General features: G+C 37.7%; 1 protein-coding gene across 4 annotated transcripts; it reads left to right on the top strand.

Annotated features, from left to right (window-relative positions):
* Positions 1 to 861: 861 nt before the first annotated feature.
* On the top strand, positions 862 to 19,940 carry LOC117304665 (ras-related protein Rab-10-like). 4 transcript variants are annotated; one of them, XM_033789228.1, is made up of 5 exons: positions 862 to 1,046; positions 16,675 to 16,874; positions 18,426 to 18,515; positions 18,870 to 18,971; positions 19,514 to 19,940. In XM_033789228.1, exons 1-5 carry the CDS (start codon positions 920 to 922, stop codon positions 19,598 to 19,600), a joined length of 606 nt encoding a protein of 201 aa, XP_033645119.1. In that variant the 5' UTR covers positions 862 to 919; the 3' UTR covers positions 19,601 to 19,940. The 4 variants fall into 4 exon arrangements, with proteins under 4 accessions (XP_033645119.1, XP_033645120.1, XP_033645117.1 ...); XM_033789229.1 differs by lacking the exon at positions 862 to 1,046 and adding an exon at positions 5,638 to 5,872; XM_033789226.1 differs by lacking the exon at positions 862 to 1,046 and adding an exon at positions 9,639 to 10,709.
* Positions 19,941 to 20,374: the final 434 nt, after the last annotated feature.

The following is a 20,374-nucleotide window of genomic DNA, read 5'->3' as shown; positions in this document are numbered from 1 at the left end:
TCCTGTAACTTGTTTAAGTGCGGCGTTTTTGTTTTGCTAATATGAACGCGGGGGACACGTGCATGTCCAAAGACATGGGGTACGCGTTTCACAAGGAAGTTTGAGAGTCTATCGGCAATTAATTGTTAATTGCAATGAGTATGTTTCGTTTGAAACTACGCACCCAGCCAGCCAAAGAAAGTTAGGGGTGGGCGGGGTCAATAGGCCTACTTCGCGTATCTTGGAGGTATACGCGTGCCCAAGCATGGAATTGTGGAATTCTGTAAGCATGCCATAAACTTGGAATTTTGGTTTATAGTGTCCAAACTGGTTTTAAAAGTTTTATCGTGGAGGCCTACAACAGTTATGGAAGAGGCTGATCCGTTTGAAAATGACGTCACGTCATAAATTATGCAAGTTTTTTAATGTGTTCTGATTTTTGACGGTTAAGGCCCTATATTTTTACCATCACTATTTTAAATGCTCGTTTTTCCTACATGCCATCCATGGTCTGTCATGGACGTTCATTTTCATCAGTGACATGTCACATGCGAAGACGTTGATGTACGAAAGCAAGCACGGAGTCCCCAGTGACGACAACATAAACCGTGACCAGGCATGACTCACAGGTCAAAGGTCACTCACCGCTCGCTGTGACGAGCCATTTTATGATCCCACAATGCATCTTTTTCAGTTCGATTTTAATCAACAATAGTTTTTTTAAAGCAAATATAATGAATTAAACTTACGCATTTCACAATTTGGCAGACCTATACTTGTAAATTAACTGTAAAACTATTTTTGAAGATGGTAATACTCATTTTATTTTCAAACTAGTAATATTGTATCTTTTGAAACCTCGACTGCGGTAACGTCCGGTGGCCATTTTTTGGGTTGGACATAGTTGGAATACATTCTGATACTTCAGCACTACACAACAATGGCGAAGAAAACGTATGATTTGCTGTTCAAGTTACTTCTAATTGGCGACTCAGGTGTTGGAAAGACGTGTATTCTATTTAGATTTTCAGACGATACATTCAACACAACATTTATATCAACGATAGGTAAGTATAGTTTGATCTTGCGAGGTGAAAACTCCTCAGTCTGTGCATGGTCTGTGTGTAGTCTCTGTCTCCTGTGTGTTGGTGCAATACCTCACTCACGTATGACAAAATGGGGACTGGCTGCCACGGTTTGTTGTGTATATTTTGAATACAAAGCAAACAAATTAAAGAAGACTTCAGCTGGACAAGGAGAAATGTCATATAAATTCAAACTCACACACATTTATGTACCCGGGTTTCATCTTTTTTTATATGTGTAACTGTAGTGTAACACTTTCTAAATTTTGGTAAAACTGTAAAAGTAAAAGTAAACTTTGTTTTTGTATTGTAATTTTCTAATTAAATTTCAATTTAAAATTGGGAAAAGTTTCCGTATGGCGCCACCACTTTTTCATTCTAAATGAAATAATATAGTATCTAATTTACCTCAATGAGATATCCCTTTTTGTAAAAATGAGTGAAAAAGTGGTGGCGCCATACGGAAAGTTATCCTAAAATTGTCTACTCAACAACAACAATACAAACGATGGGCATCATCGGACAGTTTCGTTATTTTTATATATTGTTGGTGGAGAGCACATCAAGTTATTATGGACCTAGGCTAAGGTGTGTCATGATAAACACGAGAAGTGTCCAGTGTTTTTACATGTCATAAGGCGTAGCGCGCAAGTCTTATGTTTGGTGCTAATGTTACGCGTAATGCAATATAAACACACTGGTAATTAATGTCCCTGTGTGGGCATGCGGACATGCACAAAGCGGTTGAGCATCACGTTCATTTTGACCCTTCAGAAACAGAGCATGCAATCTTTTGCATTTTGTCTATCATTATAATACCAAATACTTTGTAGGCCCCCTATGTTACTTTTAAAAACAAGTTTTTGTTCACAATAAGATACAAAATGGCAGTCGGGTAGCGTCTACCTAATTTGTGCAACAAACTGTTATTTTTTGTTTACTTAAATTCAAAACCATATTTAGAAACTAGAAACAACTAAAAATGTATTATAAACTTTTGTTCAGTCACATTCATCTTCTCTATCTGGATTAATTAATTATGACAATTGTCTGAACTTCCGAAGGCTTTGTGTAAAGATAACTGTCAGGTTGGAAGCCAATTTTGAGATTTTGTTTCAGTAACCTCCAAGAGTCCAAGTATTGAAAACATGAGTTCTGCATCATTGACTAATCATGCTCATGCATCGTTTATTGGTAAAACATGTTTGTTAGATTTGGTTTGCCTCCAGTGCAGTGTATTTTGTAATGATGTTTTCCAAATTGCTTCGATACTTTGTATTGTATCCATGCTTTTTATGAAAGTTTGTCGATTGTCTCACTCAGTGGTTCTGCAGGGGGTGGATTTCACAAAGAGTTAGGATTAGTCTTATCTCGAGTTAGGACCAGTTACTCGTCCTAACTTAGCACTATCCATGCAATTTGTATATCTCCTAGGACTAGTGTTAGGACTATGTTAGGACTAGTCCTAACTCTTTGTGAAATTGGCCCCAGCTCACACAAAGGGGTATGTCTATTTCTACCTCCATGGTTTGAGCAAGTAAGCAAAACATATGGGGTCATCATATTCATAGGATAACTTTCCGTACGACGCCACCACTTTTTCACTCATTTTTACAAAAAGGGGTATCTCATTGAGGTAAATTAGATACTATATTATTTCATATCGAATGAAAAAGTGGTGGCGCCATACGGAAACTTTTCCTATTCATACATTGGTGATAAAAAAATTATCTCAGAAATACTAAAATTGTGGTAAGAGTCAGTATTAAAGTAGCCTTTCAAATTACATCAGGGACACAACATCTCTAGCCAAGCCCTCTTGTGTCAGGAGGACTACCATCAATGTCTTATTTATTTCGTCTGTGCCTCAGTGTCATTAAACAAACCTTTGATTTAGGCGCTTTATAAATGTTTTATTCTAGGTTGATTGAACCCTCCTTCACACATTTAATGGCTGAGTGATTAACACAGTCATGAAAGTGGTTAAGGTGCAATATGTAGCACTGTTTGTAGCTTTACAGACAATGGACACTATTGGTTATTGTCAAAATCCAGTGTTCTCACTTGGTGTATCTCAACATGCATAAAATAACAAACCTGTGAAAATTTGAGCTCGATTGGTCATCGAAGTTGCGAGATATCTATGAAAGGAAAAACACCCTTGTCACACGAAGTTGTGTGCTTTCAGATGCTTGATTTCGAGACCTCAAATTCTAAACTTGAAGTCTCGGAATCAAATTCGTGGAAAATTACTTCTTTCTTGAAAAACTACGTCACTTCAGAGGGAGACGTTTCTCACAATGTTTTATACCATCAACCTCTCCCCATTACTCGTTACCAAGTGAGGTTTTATGCCGATAATTATTTTGAGTAATACCAATAGTGTCCACTGCCTTTAATCTAAGTAGCTTGATAATATTGATAAGACCAGACATCACACATCATTTGTCTTGCGACGCAGGCATTGAGTGTAACAGGGGAATCTGTGATTACAAGGCCTATTATGGGCTATTAGGTGCTAAGTCTGGTTTTCCAAATTATGTGGTCATAGTTGTGTAGCTTTAATCTAAGTAGCTTGATAATATTGATAAGACCAGACATCACACATCATTTGTCTTGCGACGCAGGCATTGAGTGTAACAGGGGAATCTGTGATTACAAGGCCTATTATGGGCTATTAGGTGCTAAGTCTGGTTTTCCAAATTATGTGGTCATAGTTGTGTAGCTTTAATCTAAGTAGCTTGATAATATTGATAAGACCAGACATCACACATCATTTGTCTTGCGACGCAGGCATTGAGTGTAACGGGGGAATCTGTGATTACAAGGCCTATTATGGGCTATTAGGTGCTAAGTCTGGTTTTCCAAATTATGTGGTCATAGTTGTGTAGCTTTAATCTAAGTAGCTTGATAATATTGATAAGACCAGACATCACACATCATTTGTCTTGCGACTGCAGGCATTGAGTGTAACAGGGGAATCTGTGATTACAAGGCCTATTATGGGCTATTAGGTGCTAAGTCTGGTTTTCCAAACAGTAGTTCTTGCTTCTAAGAAGTACCCCAGGCCTTAAACTTCATTCTTAAAGGGCACAGCAATTTTTCTCTGGTAATGGGCACTTTTTTAATAATAATAATAATTTTATCAACTTTTCTCAGTAATTAACAATGAATAGCAACACTCATTTTAGGTTTCAAGACCCCGGATAAAAATGACTTTGAAAGAGAATATCATCAAATATTAAAGAGGTTGACTTTCAATGTGTCAAATGCATGTAAAACCATCAATGTTGCATTTTTAACATTTAACTTTCAAACCTTAAAACTTTTTTTTATGTTCCTTTTGTTCGTCTCAGTTCAGTAAATTAATATGGACCTTTCTCTGCTAGTTGAAGAAGTGGTGTAATTAATTGGAGAAATTATCAACTTAAAAAAAAACAGTTACCAGTTCTGGATTGACTGGTGACCAATGCGAGCACAAACTGAACTGATGAACTTGAAAAAAGGGGTTGACAAAAATGTGACAAACCAATTTTTTAACCTTGGCGGTGGCTTCTTCAGCATGGCAGGTGCCATAGAAAGCGTGTCTGTGCGCCAAGCTTGTTTTCTAGTTGGGGAATACTGCTGGATATTTAAACCCCATTTTATAGGAAACTATAGTCCAGACTTCCTTGGCAATAATCTTTTTTTCCTGGAAACTATCTTTAACTGGGAAACCCTGACTCTAATGGAATGTGAAAAGCCACAAGGATCCAAGCCGGGGTGATAGGTGCGAATTGTCGGCTGATTATGCAAACAAATATCAACACATCATTCATAAAATTGCACCATTTAAAATGTTCCAGATTGGTTTCTACAGTGTATTAAAACCAATCATTCAAATCAAGTTTTCAAAAAGTTCAACAAACATTCACCTGAGAATTTCCTTTTCCCAAACTTGAGTCCGGAATGCTTCACAGATTTGAGCAATAATGGAGAGAACCCAAAGTCAACAGGTTGTTGAAAAAATGCCTTGTTGAAACGAAGTGTTAATTGTGACGGCAGTGGAGTTGATAACTTCTAAACCAGCTGTCGTGTCCCCCCCCCCCAACGAAAAAGTGCCATGTGTGACATGACCTTAAACTACTTGTTAACTTTATGAAGTCAGCTTCTCAACTTAGATTGCTCAATCAAACTTCAACAAGTTGCCTGTCTCTAATCATCCGAACACGCTGGACGGGAATTTCCAATCAGTCGTTTCTCATAATTTGTGTAATGTACTTTAGACCATCTGAATATCAGGGATTTTTTTCTATTAAATAATATGTTTAAAAGCAGCGAGATTGCATGAAACGTACTTGTACATTGTACTTGAACTGTTTGATGTGTTTGTCAATACTGATAAGAAATCGATGTGTTATTTTGTGTAACCCGAGCAGCCATCTTGGACTGGTTTAGAATTGTCATCGGTTCATGCAATTCATAATGGTATACGAAACAAATAGAGTTGTTATCTAAATGAACATGATGTACAGTATAAAAACACCACAAGGAAATCATTGTGCAGTTAAGTCAATTCAGTCAAAAAAGACAGAAACTCTGAAGTCAGCAGAGCCATTGTTTACATTGTTAATATTGAGAATTGAAATGACATGTAGGACAGTCCATTGTGAATGACGTACATGTCGGACACAGTGCACAGATGACAGCTAGAACGTATGATTGGCTATTTCAGCTGATACTGATTGGCGATGCAAGTGTGGGAAAAACATGTATTCTGCTTAGATACACTGGCGATGTTTTTAGTTACTCATACTTATCAACAATTGGTAAGTAGCTCAAGTCTTTTTCAATTTTGTACATTTTTTGTATGAGATATCGCCTAACATCACAAGGCCGGATGGCCACTTCAAGGTGAGGGGGCTGTTTCTTGAATAATTTGGACTGTTTCTTGAATGATTTGAGCTGTTTCTTGAATGATTTGGGCTGATTCTTGAATGATTTGGGCTGTTTCTTGAATGATTTGGGCTGTTTCGACCCAATCAACTCTCACCAGGGACACATTGCCACCTTCATTGTACAACTTATATGGCTGAAACAAGGTTACCCCCAAGGATGTAGGCATTGGTATTATCCACTAGGATGCTGGCTGGTAGCAGAATGCGCTACCTTCCCAACGTTTTACGAAGAAATTATGGTTTAAAAGTCCCTTGCTCAAGGGCACTAGTGACACAACTGGGATTCAAACTCACACTTTGATGCATACATTGTAGCTTGGGCCGGTGAACTTCATGCATTTAGATTCCTTGGCTTTGACACCCCACACGCAGGGTCAGTCTCGGAACATGTGCAGGTGTACTGTGAATATGGTTTCATGGTGGACTACTACAAGTAGTGGTTTAAAGTGAGCTGGTTAAGGTTCGGGCTGAAGGTCTTCATGACTCATTTGAAGTCCAGCTTGTTCAGATAATGTGTACTTTATCTTGCCATCAAATTACTGAACTGGGTCCTGTCGGGGGCCACAACACCCATTGCCCCTTGTCTGGCATGACTGGTTCACCCTGCCCAGACTCGGGACCCTCCTGGCCCAGCCACTTGATGGGGAACAGAGCACTGCAAGGCCCCACCAGAGTGCATCTGTGACTCCCCTCAAATGGACATTTTGTTTTACAAAAAAAATCATGTGTTGCAGCTAAGTTGCAGCATGGAGTACTGATTGTACTATACATGTACCTCAAAGAAGTTTCTATAGTATCAATAATTGATTGTTTTTTGTAGCTAAAAACAAGGCTTTTAAAAGAAAAAGAAGGGGGAGACTGCAAAGTGAGTGAGGAAATGCCATTGAAAAAGAAATACAATGATGGTACATTGTAAATAGTTAAAAACCCAATAATAATACAGTTTGAAGAAAGACAATTGAATTTTGAAGTGTAGTGCATGAAACTTTGAATGCATAATAATATTAATATTATTACGAACATTACACGCTAACTACAAACAAAGTTTCAGGTGTTATTTTGCAATTGTCAAAGTGTCTTCAAAATTAACAGAGTTACCATTGTCAGGGTTTGCCTAAACTGACTGTTTCAGTAACTAGCCAGTAGGACCAATTAGCTTGTCATTTCACTAGTTTATCTGGTTAAGGTTGCACTAAATAATATTAAAAACCGATAAAAACTTATAAAATATATTTTCCAACCACATTACTTTGTAGTGAAATGATTCTTAAAATGCTTTATGCTATCGTTCTTTTTACCAGGTAAGTTTTGTATTGCCACTATTAAAAAGTGGCAATAAAAACGTAGCTGGTTGCAGAGTGGTTACAAAGTGTCCCCTTTAAATGACAAATTGTAATAACAAGTTAACCTTCACATTACATTTGTGGTTATTACTAGTGGTTTCCATTTCACTTTAAATATGTGGTTAAAATACAATTTACCAATATCCGTGGGAAGTTTGGGGGAATTTTGTTCTTCTAATGGGCTAAATAAACACCTTTCAAAGGTGAAAGTTGAAAATAACCACTATGGAAACAGTAAGCTGATTCCACAAAGAGCTACGACTGATCTTAAATGCGAACCAATTCTAATTGCTATATAAAGCAAAGTTTATCACTCTTGTCGAATTGAAAATGGACAGCTTGTTGAGTTTAAACAATTTATATTCATGAAGTTTACAGGTTACATCTAATGATGTAATGAGATGTTTGATTCAAGTGGAAAAGTGAAGTTGTTTTGTTTTAAAAGAAAACTGACTACATTTACCTTACACGTGCACAGGGTTGTGCTGTTAAATTTCTGACTTGGTCTGATTTCAGTGGAGAAATCTAGGACACAAGAGGGCGCTGTTTTAGTATAATGGCAACTCACCAGTACCAAGCCCAATGTACTACATACATGTAGATCACAGAGGAAGTAATGACTTAACATTTGTTTAAACCAGACAATATCAGTCACTGAAATGTTTGACTTTGTATCTATTTCCCAATTTCCTTCCTCAAATGAAAGCAAACCAAAAAACCGGCAACATGTTGTAATTTATCCCTATGCAAAGAGGATGTTGACGGTACAAAGTGAATTTGTTTTAAACTGCATCAATTAAATGACTTGGATGTATTTGTGTGGGTTAATCTCTACTTTCCTGATTGAGCGTCCCTCAAGTCCCATTCTAAAGATCCTCCTTAAGATGGTTGCTTCCAAGTAACCTGTCTCAAAATTGTCGCAGTGATGAGGCCTTGTATAATGAATTAAATTAAGGGTCCCATTTAGCATATAACACAATGTCCGGAAACCTGTCAGGCTTATCCTCTGCGAAAGTACTCTGTGTAGATTTTTTATTTTATTTGTGCCCTATATTTGCAGGCTTTTGTTCTTCTATATACTTTATTCTGATTTCTGATTGTTTTTATCGCTCAGTGAGCCGTGAGCGTTTTATTCATTTTTTTTTTAACTATTATTTTCTTCAAGACTTGAAGGTGTAACCGATATATTTCCTTAATATAAAACCTGTGCCCAATATCTCCTTGCATGATGTGATTGTCCGAGAGATGAATCTGATCCACGGCTTCTGAATAACCCACATCACCCTCAGCAATTGTGGTGCCCTGTGCTCTTGCTGTGGTGCCCTTTGTCAATATCCAACAATGCAAATTTATAATTTCCTCACACATGTACTGTGCAAGTGCCTGTTATACCAGAAGAAAATTGCTGTGCTCCTCCAAGAGTGAAGCTCAAGGCCCGGTTATTTGATCCTACATCTACTTGAGGAAATGCAGTGGTTGATCAAATCATTGGCTGTACATTTGTAATCCTTAGGAATGTTTCTACTTGAGCTTACAAGATCAATTGATTGGATTATCAGGATAATAATGAAGTGAGACGCATGGCTTTGTCTAAGTCCCAAAACAGGTCCAGTGTACAGTAGCAATGACATTACTATGTCAGCAAGGGTCTGATGAAGTGATAAAGACTTCAGGTGGATTTCACAAAGAGTTAAGACTAGTCTTATCTCAAGTAGTACCAGCCTTAAGTTTGTAATATCTCCTACATGTAAGACTAATCCTAAGTTAGGACTAGTCCCTTTTGTGAAATCGACTCCTGGTTAATAGTAATGGACATCGATTCGGTTATATTTGGTTAAATTGGCTGCAATGGAGGGGGTGGGATGGGGAACGCCTAGCTTAAACCCTTGTCCCCTCCCTCTAGCCCCCAAGATAAGATAGAGAAAATGCACAAATGAATTGCTCAATATTCCCCATTCCCCAAAAAGCAAAATATTTCTTTGGCCTGTAAAGTACTTTTGCAACAAAGTATTTTAATGGGAAAAGGGAGTGCTTTGTCTGAAAGTGGAACTGTATAGTGGGTTCTTTCGAAAGTTATTCAACACTAGCTTCTTTTACTTCCTTGTTCTGTTAACTGTTTTTGCATAGAATCATAAAAGTTATGTGCGGGTCAAATGTATACATTTTCTTAAACCCAAGTACACATGTCATCCTTGATCGTGTATTTACTTTCAGGCATGTGGCATGAAAACTAGCTAGTGTTCCGTTCACTGGTGTGGTTTCAAGTAGGGGAAATACAAACAGTTTATCAGTTGCGAAATGTTGAGCCATCATTTCCGTTATAACCTAACCAGGAAAACTTCAGAATGGTAACTTGTAGATTGATAGTGCAACAAAATTTACTGCTCTAGTTTTCGTTTTAATTTTTGTGTGTGTGTGTCACTCTTCTATCAAGGAAAGTTTGCAAACAATTTCAGATTGAGACAAACGCAAACTACAAAATGTCACCCTTGTTTTTTTTACTCAGGATATCCTGAGTCGAGGCACTTAGTCGAACGCGGTCATGTATAGAGTGTTTAGGTAATTATACGTGTAATAGGAACTGGTGCTTTTCAACTCTTATGTGATGATACGGTACATTTATTGGAGCAGTGTGTAACAAGCGTCTGAAGGATTTACACGTTAAACTTGAAGAGAATCCACCTGTCTAAGTTGCTGATGTACAATTAATTAATAGAGAACCTTCGTAGGATGAAGGAGAGAGGTTATTATGCTGTTTTTGTTTGACTGGATGCTACTATGAATGCACTAGCTGAGGAAAGTTACTGTTAGTTTGCTCATTCATGCTTGATATAATTATGCTGATGCTGTGTCTTGAACCTTGACCTTGCATTGACAGCCATGTGTTAAGTGACTGGAAGGATTCGCACCTTGAACCTCACGATTGATAGTTCATTTGGTGGACTTGAAAATGTAGCTGCTATCAACTGCTATTAGCTATTGAAGACCCAACCTATCTTAATGGATACCGATGGCTTTATGAGAATGAGTTTCCTGCCGGATTCATAATTCGCTAGTGTCGGTGTCGGAGTCCAAACCTTTTTGTGATTTGTAATTTGAAATTCGGGGAAAAATGCCGTCGAAGAAGAAGAAGACTAAAAAAGGGAGTACTTCTTCTAGTCGTAGTAGTCAACACTCGGCGAACAGTCGACCTATATCTATGACCAGCCCTCAGCAGGAATCGTTTGCAGCAAAATATAACATTCGGCCAGCGTTTGATCTCATCTTAAAGTTTTTACTGGTTGGTGATTCAGAAGTAGGAAAGTCATCCATAGTACTACGCTACTCTGATAATAATTACAGGGAAAGTTTTATATCCACTATTGGTGAGTGTTAACATGAATAAGGAACAAGTAAATTTATTGATAGGCTATACTTAAATTACATTTTTTTATTCCTGAGTGACTATCTATATGACTATATAAAAGTATGTAATATCTGTATGAACCAAGGCCTCAAATTTGCCATGGTGCCCTGTGCTTTTGCTGTGGTGCCCTTTGGAAAGTTCTGTACACATTTTGGTCATGTAGCAGTGCCCCTTAGCAGAGGAAAATTGCTGTGCTCTTTCAAGACCAAACTTCAAGGCCTGCAACCACATACATACATAATGTGCGTTACCGGTACATGATTTTCTACAGTGTATTTCCTTTCAATGATTTTTAATCTTCAACTACACCATGTACACTGAATACCTACTTCATGTATCTCCATGTAACCAGGAAATAGTGACTTGTCCCAAAGTTCAACTTCAAGGACTATGTGATGAGATAGTTATTGTGATATTTTGGATTTAATGTTGTTAGCACAGTAAGTTTTACTTTGCCATACTTGGTACAGTAGATCATCATGATAGGCCGTTAAATTTGTAGCCTTTGAAAAATACTCTGGTGCTGTGTTTGGAATCTCATGCCATGACCACTTTATAGAATACCACATGTCAATTTGGTTACTGGTACATGTACAGCAGAATGCAACAGCAATATTTACTTTTCCATGTACGTGGAAAAAACTGCATTATTAGGTTGACCCTTATTGTTAATTTTGGGCTGAAGATCACAGTGTAATTTTTGAGGTTTTGCATTGGTGTTATTTTGCCAACAGAGGGCGGTGTTCACAGCCTGTGGTAGATTCTGTCACCATCTGGTGGATCAGTAAAACAGCAGGTTCATTGGTTCTGTTGGCTTAACACTGGGGAAGACCCTGAATGCGCTTATAGAACACTGCAATGTATTATTATTATTAACAAATTCTTATTTTTTAGCACATTTCACAATAACCGTCTCAATGCGCTTTACATATAGTCCCCTGGTCATTGGGCCAATAACATCCCTTTAATCTTTCTCAGCTCCCTACAGCCGAGCTGCCGTGGCACTCCAAAGGCTTTTTCAAACACAATATCAACCTCTACCCTCGCAGGTACCCATTTATACCCCTGGGTGAAAGGCAACGAAGGCAATTGCCTCCATGCCCCGTGGTCACTGAAATGCTAGAAATGTACAATTTCTTTATAGTAGGGTGTCCTCTACAATGAGAAAACGCCTTGGTGCCTTTGCCCTTCAAAAACAAAGCATACAGGCCTAAGATTAATAAACAATTTGATTTCAAACCAATTTTGTTGGTTGATAGTGTGTGAAAACAAAATGTATTTAGTGTTCATTTTAAAGACAGCATTTTTATTTTTAAAGCGAAATGTTTTGACACGCATTTTCAACTTGAATTGCACAAGATCTAGATCTGTTTTTTCCCCCGATGGTGTGTCAATTGGCAACAGGACTTCCTGTAGCGGGCACGTGACAACTTCATCCCTCAGTAACACAGACCGTAACATTGTCAAATTGCTCGCACACTCACTATTGACTGTATCCATAGTCATTTATAACTTCATTAAAAAATATCTGGCAGTATCTTGACTTTTGAGAGTAAACAAGCTAACTTTGTGAAATCAACAAAAAGAACTCCTTCTGGTGTTAAGTGCCTCACATGTCATATTCCAGCATTTCAAAACCTTCTAGAGCAGTCCCGCAGAGTTTGACGGGAAACAAACCATACATTTCACTGATTGTTATTGGTGACAGTGCAACAGGAAAATCTGCTATAGTCACTCAGATTGTGGATGGAGTTTTTGAGCGCCATCACTGTTTTGAAACCATTGGTAAGATACACTCAGCAAGCCTGTTATTGTTTCCGTCTATTGTGAAGCAATGTTGTAAACTTTTATGTTAAGGATTTGCCCAAAACTTTGTTTGGACACAAGCTGGTCCTCCTCGTATGTTAATTTACATGTGGCCATAGTTATCAAACACGGATTGACATTGCCCAACCTCTCCGCCTTGGCATTAGCAAAAGTATTCTGGAATGGCGTAATCCAAAGTCGATTAAAACGTGCCAATCTATTTAAACCCAATGCTCAAATGTTTGAACTCTGATAAAATACTTAAATCTTCTCGGGCCCAAAATAAAAGTATGTTTCTTTTAACATGCCATAATTTCAATTAGGGTCAGTAAGTTTGGGAATTTTATACATTAATTTGTATAAAATAATATATTATTATTTGTATTACTCTGAAAAGTTTGACAAAGCAAAAATTAAGGAATAAAGGCAAATCAGGAGTCGCAATTTCGGTTCAGTCAGGTAACTGGAAACAGAACATTAATTTTGCATTAACTGAAGACCCAAATGTTTGGACTCTTATAGGATCAGTATGCCTGACCCCATGCTAATTAAATAGTTGGCAGGGAGCTTAGGGGAACACCCACAATTCCATTGATTAAAGTAAAATCATTGTTTTGAGTAATAAAGAAACTATGACACGAAATAAAGAGGATTTAAAGTTCTAGTATTACCGGTATTTTGATATTGTTGTACATTTGGGCGGGAGGAGTTTGTCTGCTCACTCATTTATTTAACTCCCGGCTTCTCATTTGGTGTCACATGGATTTTTTTATTTTAATCAAATTTTTTAATCAATCAAACAAAAGCAACACTTATTTCCAAATATAAAAAATATAAAATAAAAAATTGATTGAAGTGCTTCTTTTGTCATAATTTTATTTCCCTGCTTCATGTAAGAAGATTGATATTTTTTGTACAAAATCAACATGTTTTTTTTTTACATAGGTGGGTAGGGACAATAAACAGTGACTATTTGAGGATTAGTTTACAAGAAAGTGAAAATAAATGGAGGGTGGGGTGGGCTTAGGCACCAACACCTGCACCCTAGCCATAATTTGTTTCTTCATTGGCCACTGTTAGGCATGACAGGTACACATTCTGTAAATCAGTCATCCACTTAATCTGTGAGCCATCTCTTTGCATAACAATACCTGTTTGGCAATGTAACTGTGAACAGTTGGGTGGGCACTATGAATGAAGTAAATCTTTGGATCATGGATAATGCAAACAGTGGAGTGAGGATCACTATGGTTCATGAATATTGAGCAGGACATGGTAGTAACTGGTGATACAGTCTTGTAACCTGTAGGAATAATTCCACTTCTCAGACTGACTTGTTACCCTAGGTTCTAGGCAGGTGCTTGGGTAGGTACAATGGGTACATGTACTGTGTGTTGCTTGGCTCTGTCTGTGGATTACTAGAGTTTTGAAGGGAAATAAAAGCAGGTGTACAGGGAACCTGACCTGACCTAACCTAGAAACTATTTGGTCTTTGTGCGGTGGTATACATGGGTATACCCCTCTAGTGTGGATATCTTAGTCTTGCTCTATGGCCTAAAGTGTACCAAGAAATCTCTGTAAGGTCTAGGTCCAAGTGTTAAGTTTCTTACAATTTGACCCCTTCAAGGGTAAGATAAGTGACACTCCACTAGTGGATTTCAAGTTTGCTACTGTTGGGGTGTTTTGGAGGACTATTGCCACGGTACTCTGTGTACAAACGACAGCATCCAGTGTGAACTTTTGGAGGTCAAGCTTGTAACGTTCCGTTGTTTAGTCTCCCACTGGTGTGTTTCAGGCATACCATGGGCGGCCATGGACAAAATGGAGAACTCTCAAGGCACTTGTATGATATGCTGATGAAGATGATCGTCGTAGGCGATAGTTTTGTTGGCAAGAGCGCCATTGTGGGGAGGTTTGTTAATATGGACGATCCGACACTTCGGAAATTCCATTCCACGATTGGTAAGTGATTCTTGTCCATCACAAGGTGGTGTGATAATGATGGAAATGTATCATGAATTTACTGACATTGGTGTTTATTTATTGTGATGATTTTGATGATTTCTGTCATTATGTTAACCTTATTGATGGAGTTGGAAACACAGTGGAAAAGATACTGAATCTATCCGCCACCTTTTCACTCAAAACACGATAATTTTTTCAGTAAAAGTTCTAAGATTATTTTTGGCTATTGTTTTTTATTTGGTTGTGTACCTAAGTTTATTCCATATTTTTAACGTTTATATTTGCTTGTGCATTTAGTTCGAAAGTTAAAAATGAAAACAATTAATTCAATCCAGTATTAACTCCTTGTTATTGTTAAGCAAGGTAACTTTCTTATGACGCCACCACTTTTTCACTCATTTAAAAACATTTACTACAATATTTCATATCAAATGAAAAATATTCTTTATCCCCGATGCAAATTTAACATCTATTATATCGTTGCGGTACCCGCTGCCAAAACATAGGATTCGAACTGCCTCTAGCTGCCGGGCAACCTCGGTAGTCTAGTTGGCAAGACACTGCTCTAGAATTGCAAGGGTCGTGGGTTCGAATCCCACCCGAGTAACATGCCTGTGATATTTTTTCACAGGACTCGGGAAAGTACTGAGTATACAGTGCTAACACACATCGGTGTATGGGTAAAAACCAAAATTAATATTCTTTATCCCCGATGCAAATTTAACATCTATTATATCGTTGCGGTACCCGCTGCCAAATCATAGGATTCGAACTGCCTCTAGCTGCCGGGCAACCTCGGTAGTCTAGTTGGTAAGACACTGCTCTAGAATTGCAAGGGTCGTGGGTTCGAATCCCACCCGAGTAACATGCCTGTGATATTTTTTCACAGGACTCGGGAAAGTACTGAGTATACAGTGCTAACACACATCGGTGTATGAGTAAAAAGCCAAAATTAATATTCTTTATCCCCGATGCAAAGTTAACATCTATTAAATGAAAAATTGTGGCGCATACAGAAAGTTTTCTGTTAAACGCTTTGGGGGTTCATCAGACACAGAACCAAAGTCGGTTTAACTCGTGTTTTACCTGTAGATCATGTATGTAAAGCCCTATCAAAGTTCTATTTATTATTAGTATTATAATATTTTTCTCATGTTGAATGAAAAAATGGCATCAGATCTCGGCATCTTTTCCCATTGTCCTTATTATTACAAAAACTTCCAGTAACACCCAATTTTACCAAATGATTTGTGCTGGTATTGTGTTTTACAGTGACTCATACTTTCCAGATAGTTTTTCCCAAACAATGGAGTGGCTACTTTGTTTGCTAAATATCTTAAAGTTAGAATTAGATGCAAACACATTTCCGGTCTATAAGTAGATGTACATGTATTACAGGAAACATATTGAAATGTGTGTTTCAACTTTGCATCCAAGTAAAATTTGCTTTGATTTATCTTTTTTCTTTGCTGTCAAAATGTTTTGTGTTTAAGAACTATGGTTAATGGACCTATGTGAAGGTACAGCCTTGCCAGGCTTGGCCACAGATATAACCAATCTACAATATTGTTTACTTATTTTAAGGGGATATGCAGTATGTATTTTTTTTGTTTTTACATGAGTCATGTCTTTTTGTATTAGTGGTGCATAAATAATTGTACAAAGCAAAAAGTAACTTTTAAAATTAAGCCTTTTCAATGAAACTCTCAGAAAGCATTGATAACTGCCAGGTTTGCATGTTACTGTAATTGTTTGTTGTTGTTGTTGTTGTTGTTTGTTGTTTGTTGTTGTTGTTGTTGTTTTTTGTTTTGTTTGTTTAGATGATCTTCTCGTCGAGGGAACTCAACAATCTCCCACAAGGGGATATAAACACCAAGCTGGCAACAGCCAATCTCTCTCATACAAACATTTTAATGTCTAAGATTTTAAATTACACAAATCAAAAAACTCTGATTCAGTAACTAGACGACAATACTTAGTATAAGTCATTGTGAAATCAGCTTGTACGATTCAAACCCACAACCTCGTGATTGCAAATCCTGCAGTCTAACTACTGGACCACGGTAATTGTCGTAAATTTCAAGATATCTTTTCAGATGTATTTAAATGGATATTAACTTAATGATCCTTATTTTCTTATTTTCCTTACTCAGGTATTGATTTCAAAATCAAGACAGTGGAACTACAAGGAAAGAAGATCAAACTTCAGATATGGGACACAGCCGGCCAAGAGCGATTCCACACCATTACCACCTCATACTACAGGGGGGCAATGGGTATAATGTTGGTATATGATATAACACAGGAGAAGACATTCGATAACATTGCAAAGTGGCTACGTAACATACAAGAGGTAAATACAAACTAATAAATTATAATAATATATTATCATTATTATTAGGCCCAACGTTTTTTTTTTAAGATCAAATTCATAAACAAAAAAAATAGATAAAAGCATAAAGTAAGGCACCAGATTGCAGAGTAGGGCTTTGTAAACCAAAAATAAATGTTCATATTTGACTTCATGTTCGCAAGTTTTCGAGCGTGGTGCTTTGCGCTCCAGGTTCAGTTATTTTCCAAACAGCATGTCACATTCCTGTTATAATAGTGCGCATATCCGTCACTCAGTGACTCTCAAGGCGCTTTAAAGGTACAGATACATGGGACTACATGTCTATTATGAGACTAGCGTAAAGCACCATGCTAAGAGTGAGGTCACATAATAAAAATTTAAAAAACTTTGTCCCACTCACCTTGCAGTAAAAATACTTGTTGATTTTGTAGTTTTTATGAATGATTAGACCCCTTTTAGCACTTGATCTGTTGATCACTTGATCTGTTGATCAGGGTGCGTGGAACAGTTTAAAATATTGTGCAAAGAGTTTGGAATATGTGTGTCGTCAACATTTCACCATAGAACCCCGACCCCCCACAAGCACACACAACAACAAAAAACCCAATACGCTTTCCACACTCGGTTTGCTTACAATACATGCTATACAATTCGGTTAGAATGAAACCTGAAAAATCACTCAGAAAAAAATTCAATGGAAGTCTGGGAATGACATCGTGACCAACTTGGATATCCAGCTTTTTCAATTGCCCATGTGTAAGCAAAGCACTCATAAACAAGAAAATAATATGAAATAAAGTGATGTCTTTAAACACTGAAGGGTTCTTTATAAAATGTTGGTTTCTGTATAAAGGGGAAAGGATTATGCATAATAATGACGGCGCCCTCTTTGAAAAGATGGCTAGCGCCAGGTGCAACACTTACAGCTGATCATTTCATAAAAACTAGTTTTTTTAGGCCCCAGAATTTGAATCTCAGATTTTGTATTCCTCAGATTATGTTTTCTTATTATGGATTATTCTTCCTGCTTGGACATTATTCGCTTTGGATGTTCAGCGATATCTGAAAAACTCAATCAAATGAAATTTTACGTGTTTGTTTTATTGGTCACAAAACAATCAAATGGTACCACAAACTTAAGGTATACTGTACCTTTATAAACATAATTTTATTTCATGCCCTAATTCTTTTGAAATGCCGTGCCACTTAGTCCAAGCATTGGAGGAAAGTTCACCCTAGCTGCTTTTAATGACATTTGTTGGTCGTTGTGTCTCACTGTAGCACTGGGTGCCTCTCTTGGTTGTCCATTATTTAATTCACTCATTTTGATTCTCAAATGAACCCTTCTATAAATCAAAGTTATCAAATGACAACAGGTTAGTTAAGGAGTGTCTTGAATGCGGTGAGTGAGCTGGCATTTCTAATGTGTAGGAAGTTTATTCATTACTTTGGGGCCATATACAGAGAATGATCTCTCTGCAAAAGTTGAATAGTAAGTGAGTTCTTGGTTGCTTATTGCTTGACCAATGATGTTTGTCATTACATCCACAGCATGCAAATGAAGATGTAGAAAAGATGCTGTTGGGAAACAAGTGTGACATGGAAGACAAGAGAATGATCAGCAAAGAAAGGGGAGAGACTGTAAGTATTGACCTTTGCCCTGTAGACATTTGACCTTTGAACAATTTCAAAGATTGTGTAATGGGGTAAATATTTAAAGCTTCATAGTGTAACGGCCTATACTTATAGAATTGGTTTTGAAGGTGATTTGGTAGGCTAGAGCCAATAAGTACATACAAATCTGAACTTTTTGTTTCAATTCACTGTTGAGATCTATATATTATTGTTGTTGGATTACCATTGTATGCTGCTTGAAGTAACAAGAAATGTGTCTTGAATACTTTGAAATGGTTGAATGATTTCCAAAAATGTTTTATGATTTATCTTCTTAGCCCCTTAATGTTTTGTTTCCTCTGTTTTCAATATGATATGCAGATTGCGAGGGAGAATGGCATTAAATTCTTAGAAACTAGTGCCAAGGCTAACGTCAACGTTGAGAAGGCTTTCATGACACTCGCAGAGGACATTCTAAAGAAGGTTTGCTGAAAAAACATAAGAAACACCAAAGATTCTGGATCTGGATCTCTATTATTTTAATGCGCTAATTAGAGCCAAACGAGAAGAGAAGATGATGAAGACATCTCAGTTATAGATGAGGGAAGAAAACTCCAGAGAATTATTCCAGGGAAAACCGTAGCAGTCATTCGGGACTGAAAAACCCTCTCTACATAGTGCCCAAACCCTAGCAGTCATTCGGGACTGAAAAACCCTCTCTACATAGTGCCCCCGTTGGGATTCGAACTAGGGACCAAGAGGTGGAAGGCGAGGCAAGAGACTTGTTGTTGCATGGGAGCTGCATGGGAGGACTCCCTTTACCTGCTCTGAACCTTGATGCCCCTTGCAAAAGGTTTCCCATAAACTCTAAGATTTCCAACGGAAGTGTCCTTTGCAAAATCAAAATAACCTTGCCCTCTAAAATAAAATTCCTTTCCTGAGTCGGGCTCAGACCTCTTCATTTGTGCATGTCAATCAAATTCATATTAAAAGTGGTTTATCCATCTGTTTTCTTCCATTCGCAGTATCCACAGAAAGATCCAGCAAGCGGAACGACCGGTAACATCAAACCAACAGGAGATGACGGTAGTCGACCCAACAAGTGCTGTTAGATTCCAATGCTGTAGTATCGTCTAATTCCCCACCCACTCCCCCCTTCTCCTACACTCTCCTCCTTCTCGTCTCTCTCTTCAGTGTGAACTTGTTGCCGTCATACCCAAGAAGATTCTTGGAATCTTAAGATCTCCTGTAAGCAAGTCTGCAATCTCTGAAAGTGATGATTCTACTCTTGATTTGATTATCTCAAGCAGGGTTAGGGAGCGTCTCAAAAGTCGGAACAGTCTGAATGTTCTAAAGGGAAACTTTGGAGGCAATAGGTGGCGGCAGACTTACCAGGTAAATCCATTAAAGGAACACGATGCCTTGGATCGAGTTGGTCTTTGAAAAGCGGTTGTTATAAAATGCATATGATTAGAAAGATATTTTAAAAGTAGGATATAATGATCCACACAAGTATCACTCGAAATTGCGTGGTTTTCCTTTTTCCTCGTCGACTAACACGATCGGCCATTGGGAGTCAAATTTTTGACTCCCATAAATGGCCAACCGTGTTAGTTCGCAAAGTAAAAGGAAAACCACGCAATTCGAGGCAAATTTGTGTGGATCATTGTATTCTACTTTTAAATCATCTTTCTAACCACGTGCATTATATAACAGACGATTACAAACGCTTTTCAAAGACCAATTCAACCAATCCAAGGCAGCGTGTTCCTTTAATGTGCTCGTACTCAAAACTATGTAAACAATGGAAATTCACCAGGTAAGTCTGCTGCCACCTAGCGTTTCAAAGTCTTCCATTGGATAAGTATTCCAGTGTGTGCTCATGG

Source organism: Asterias rubens, chromosome 21, assembly GCF_902459465.1.
Source record: "Asterias rubens chromosome 21, eAstRub1.3, whole genome shotgun sequence".
Classification (NCBI taxonomy): Eukaryota; Metazoa; Echinodermata; class Asteroidea; order Forcipulatida; family Asteriidae; genus Asterias; species Asterias rubens.
This window is presented reverse-complemented; position numbering and strand designations above follow the sequence as displayed.

What these genes read in the sequence shown, in the direction of transcription:
- LOC117304665 (XM_033789226.1), top strand. Translation starts at nt 10,457, where the DNA reads ATGCCGTCGAAGAAGAAGAAGACTAAAAAAGGGAGTACTTCTTCTAGT. An exon ending in AAGTTTTATATCCACTATTG is followed by an intron (nt 10,710 to 16,674) that starts GTGAGTGTTAAC and finishes TTCCTTACTCAG; the next exon opens with GTATTGATTTCAAAATCAAG. An exon ending in GGCTACGTAACATACAAGAG is followed by an intron (nt 16,875 to 18,425) that starts GTAAATACAAAC and finishes TTACATCCACAG; the next exon opens with CATGCAAATGAAGATGTAGA.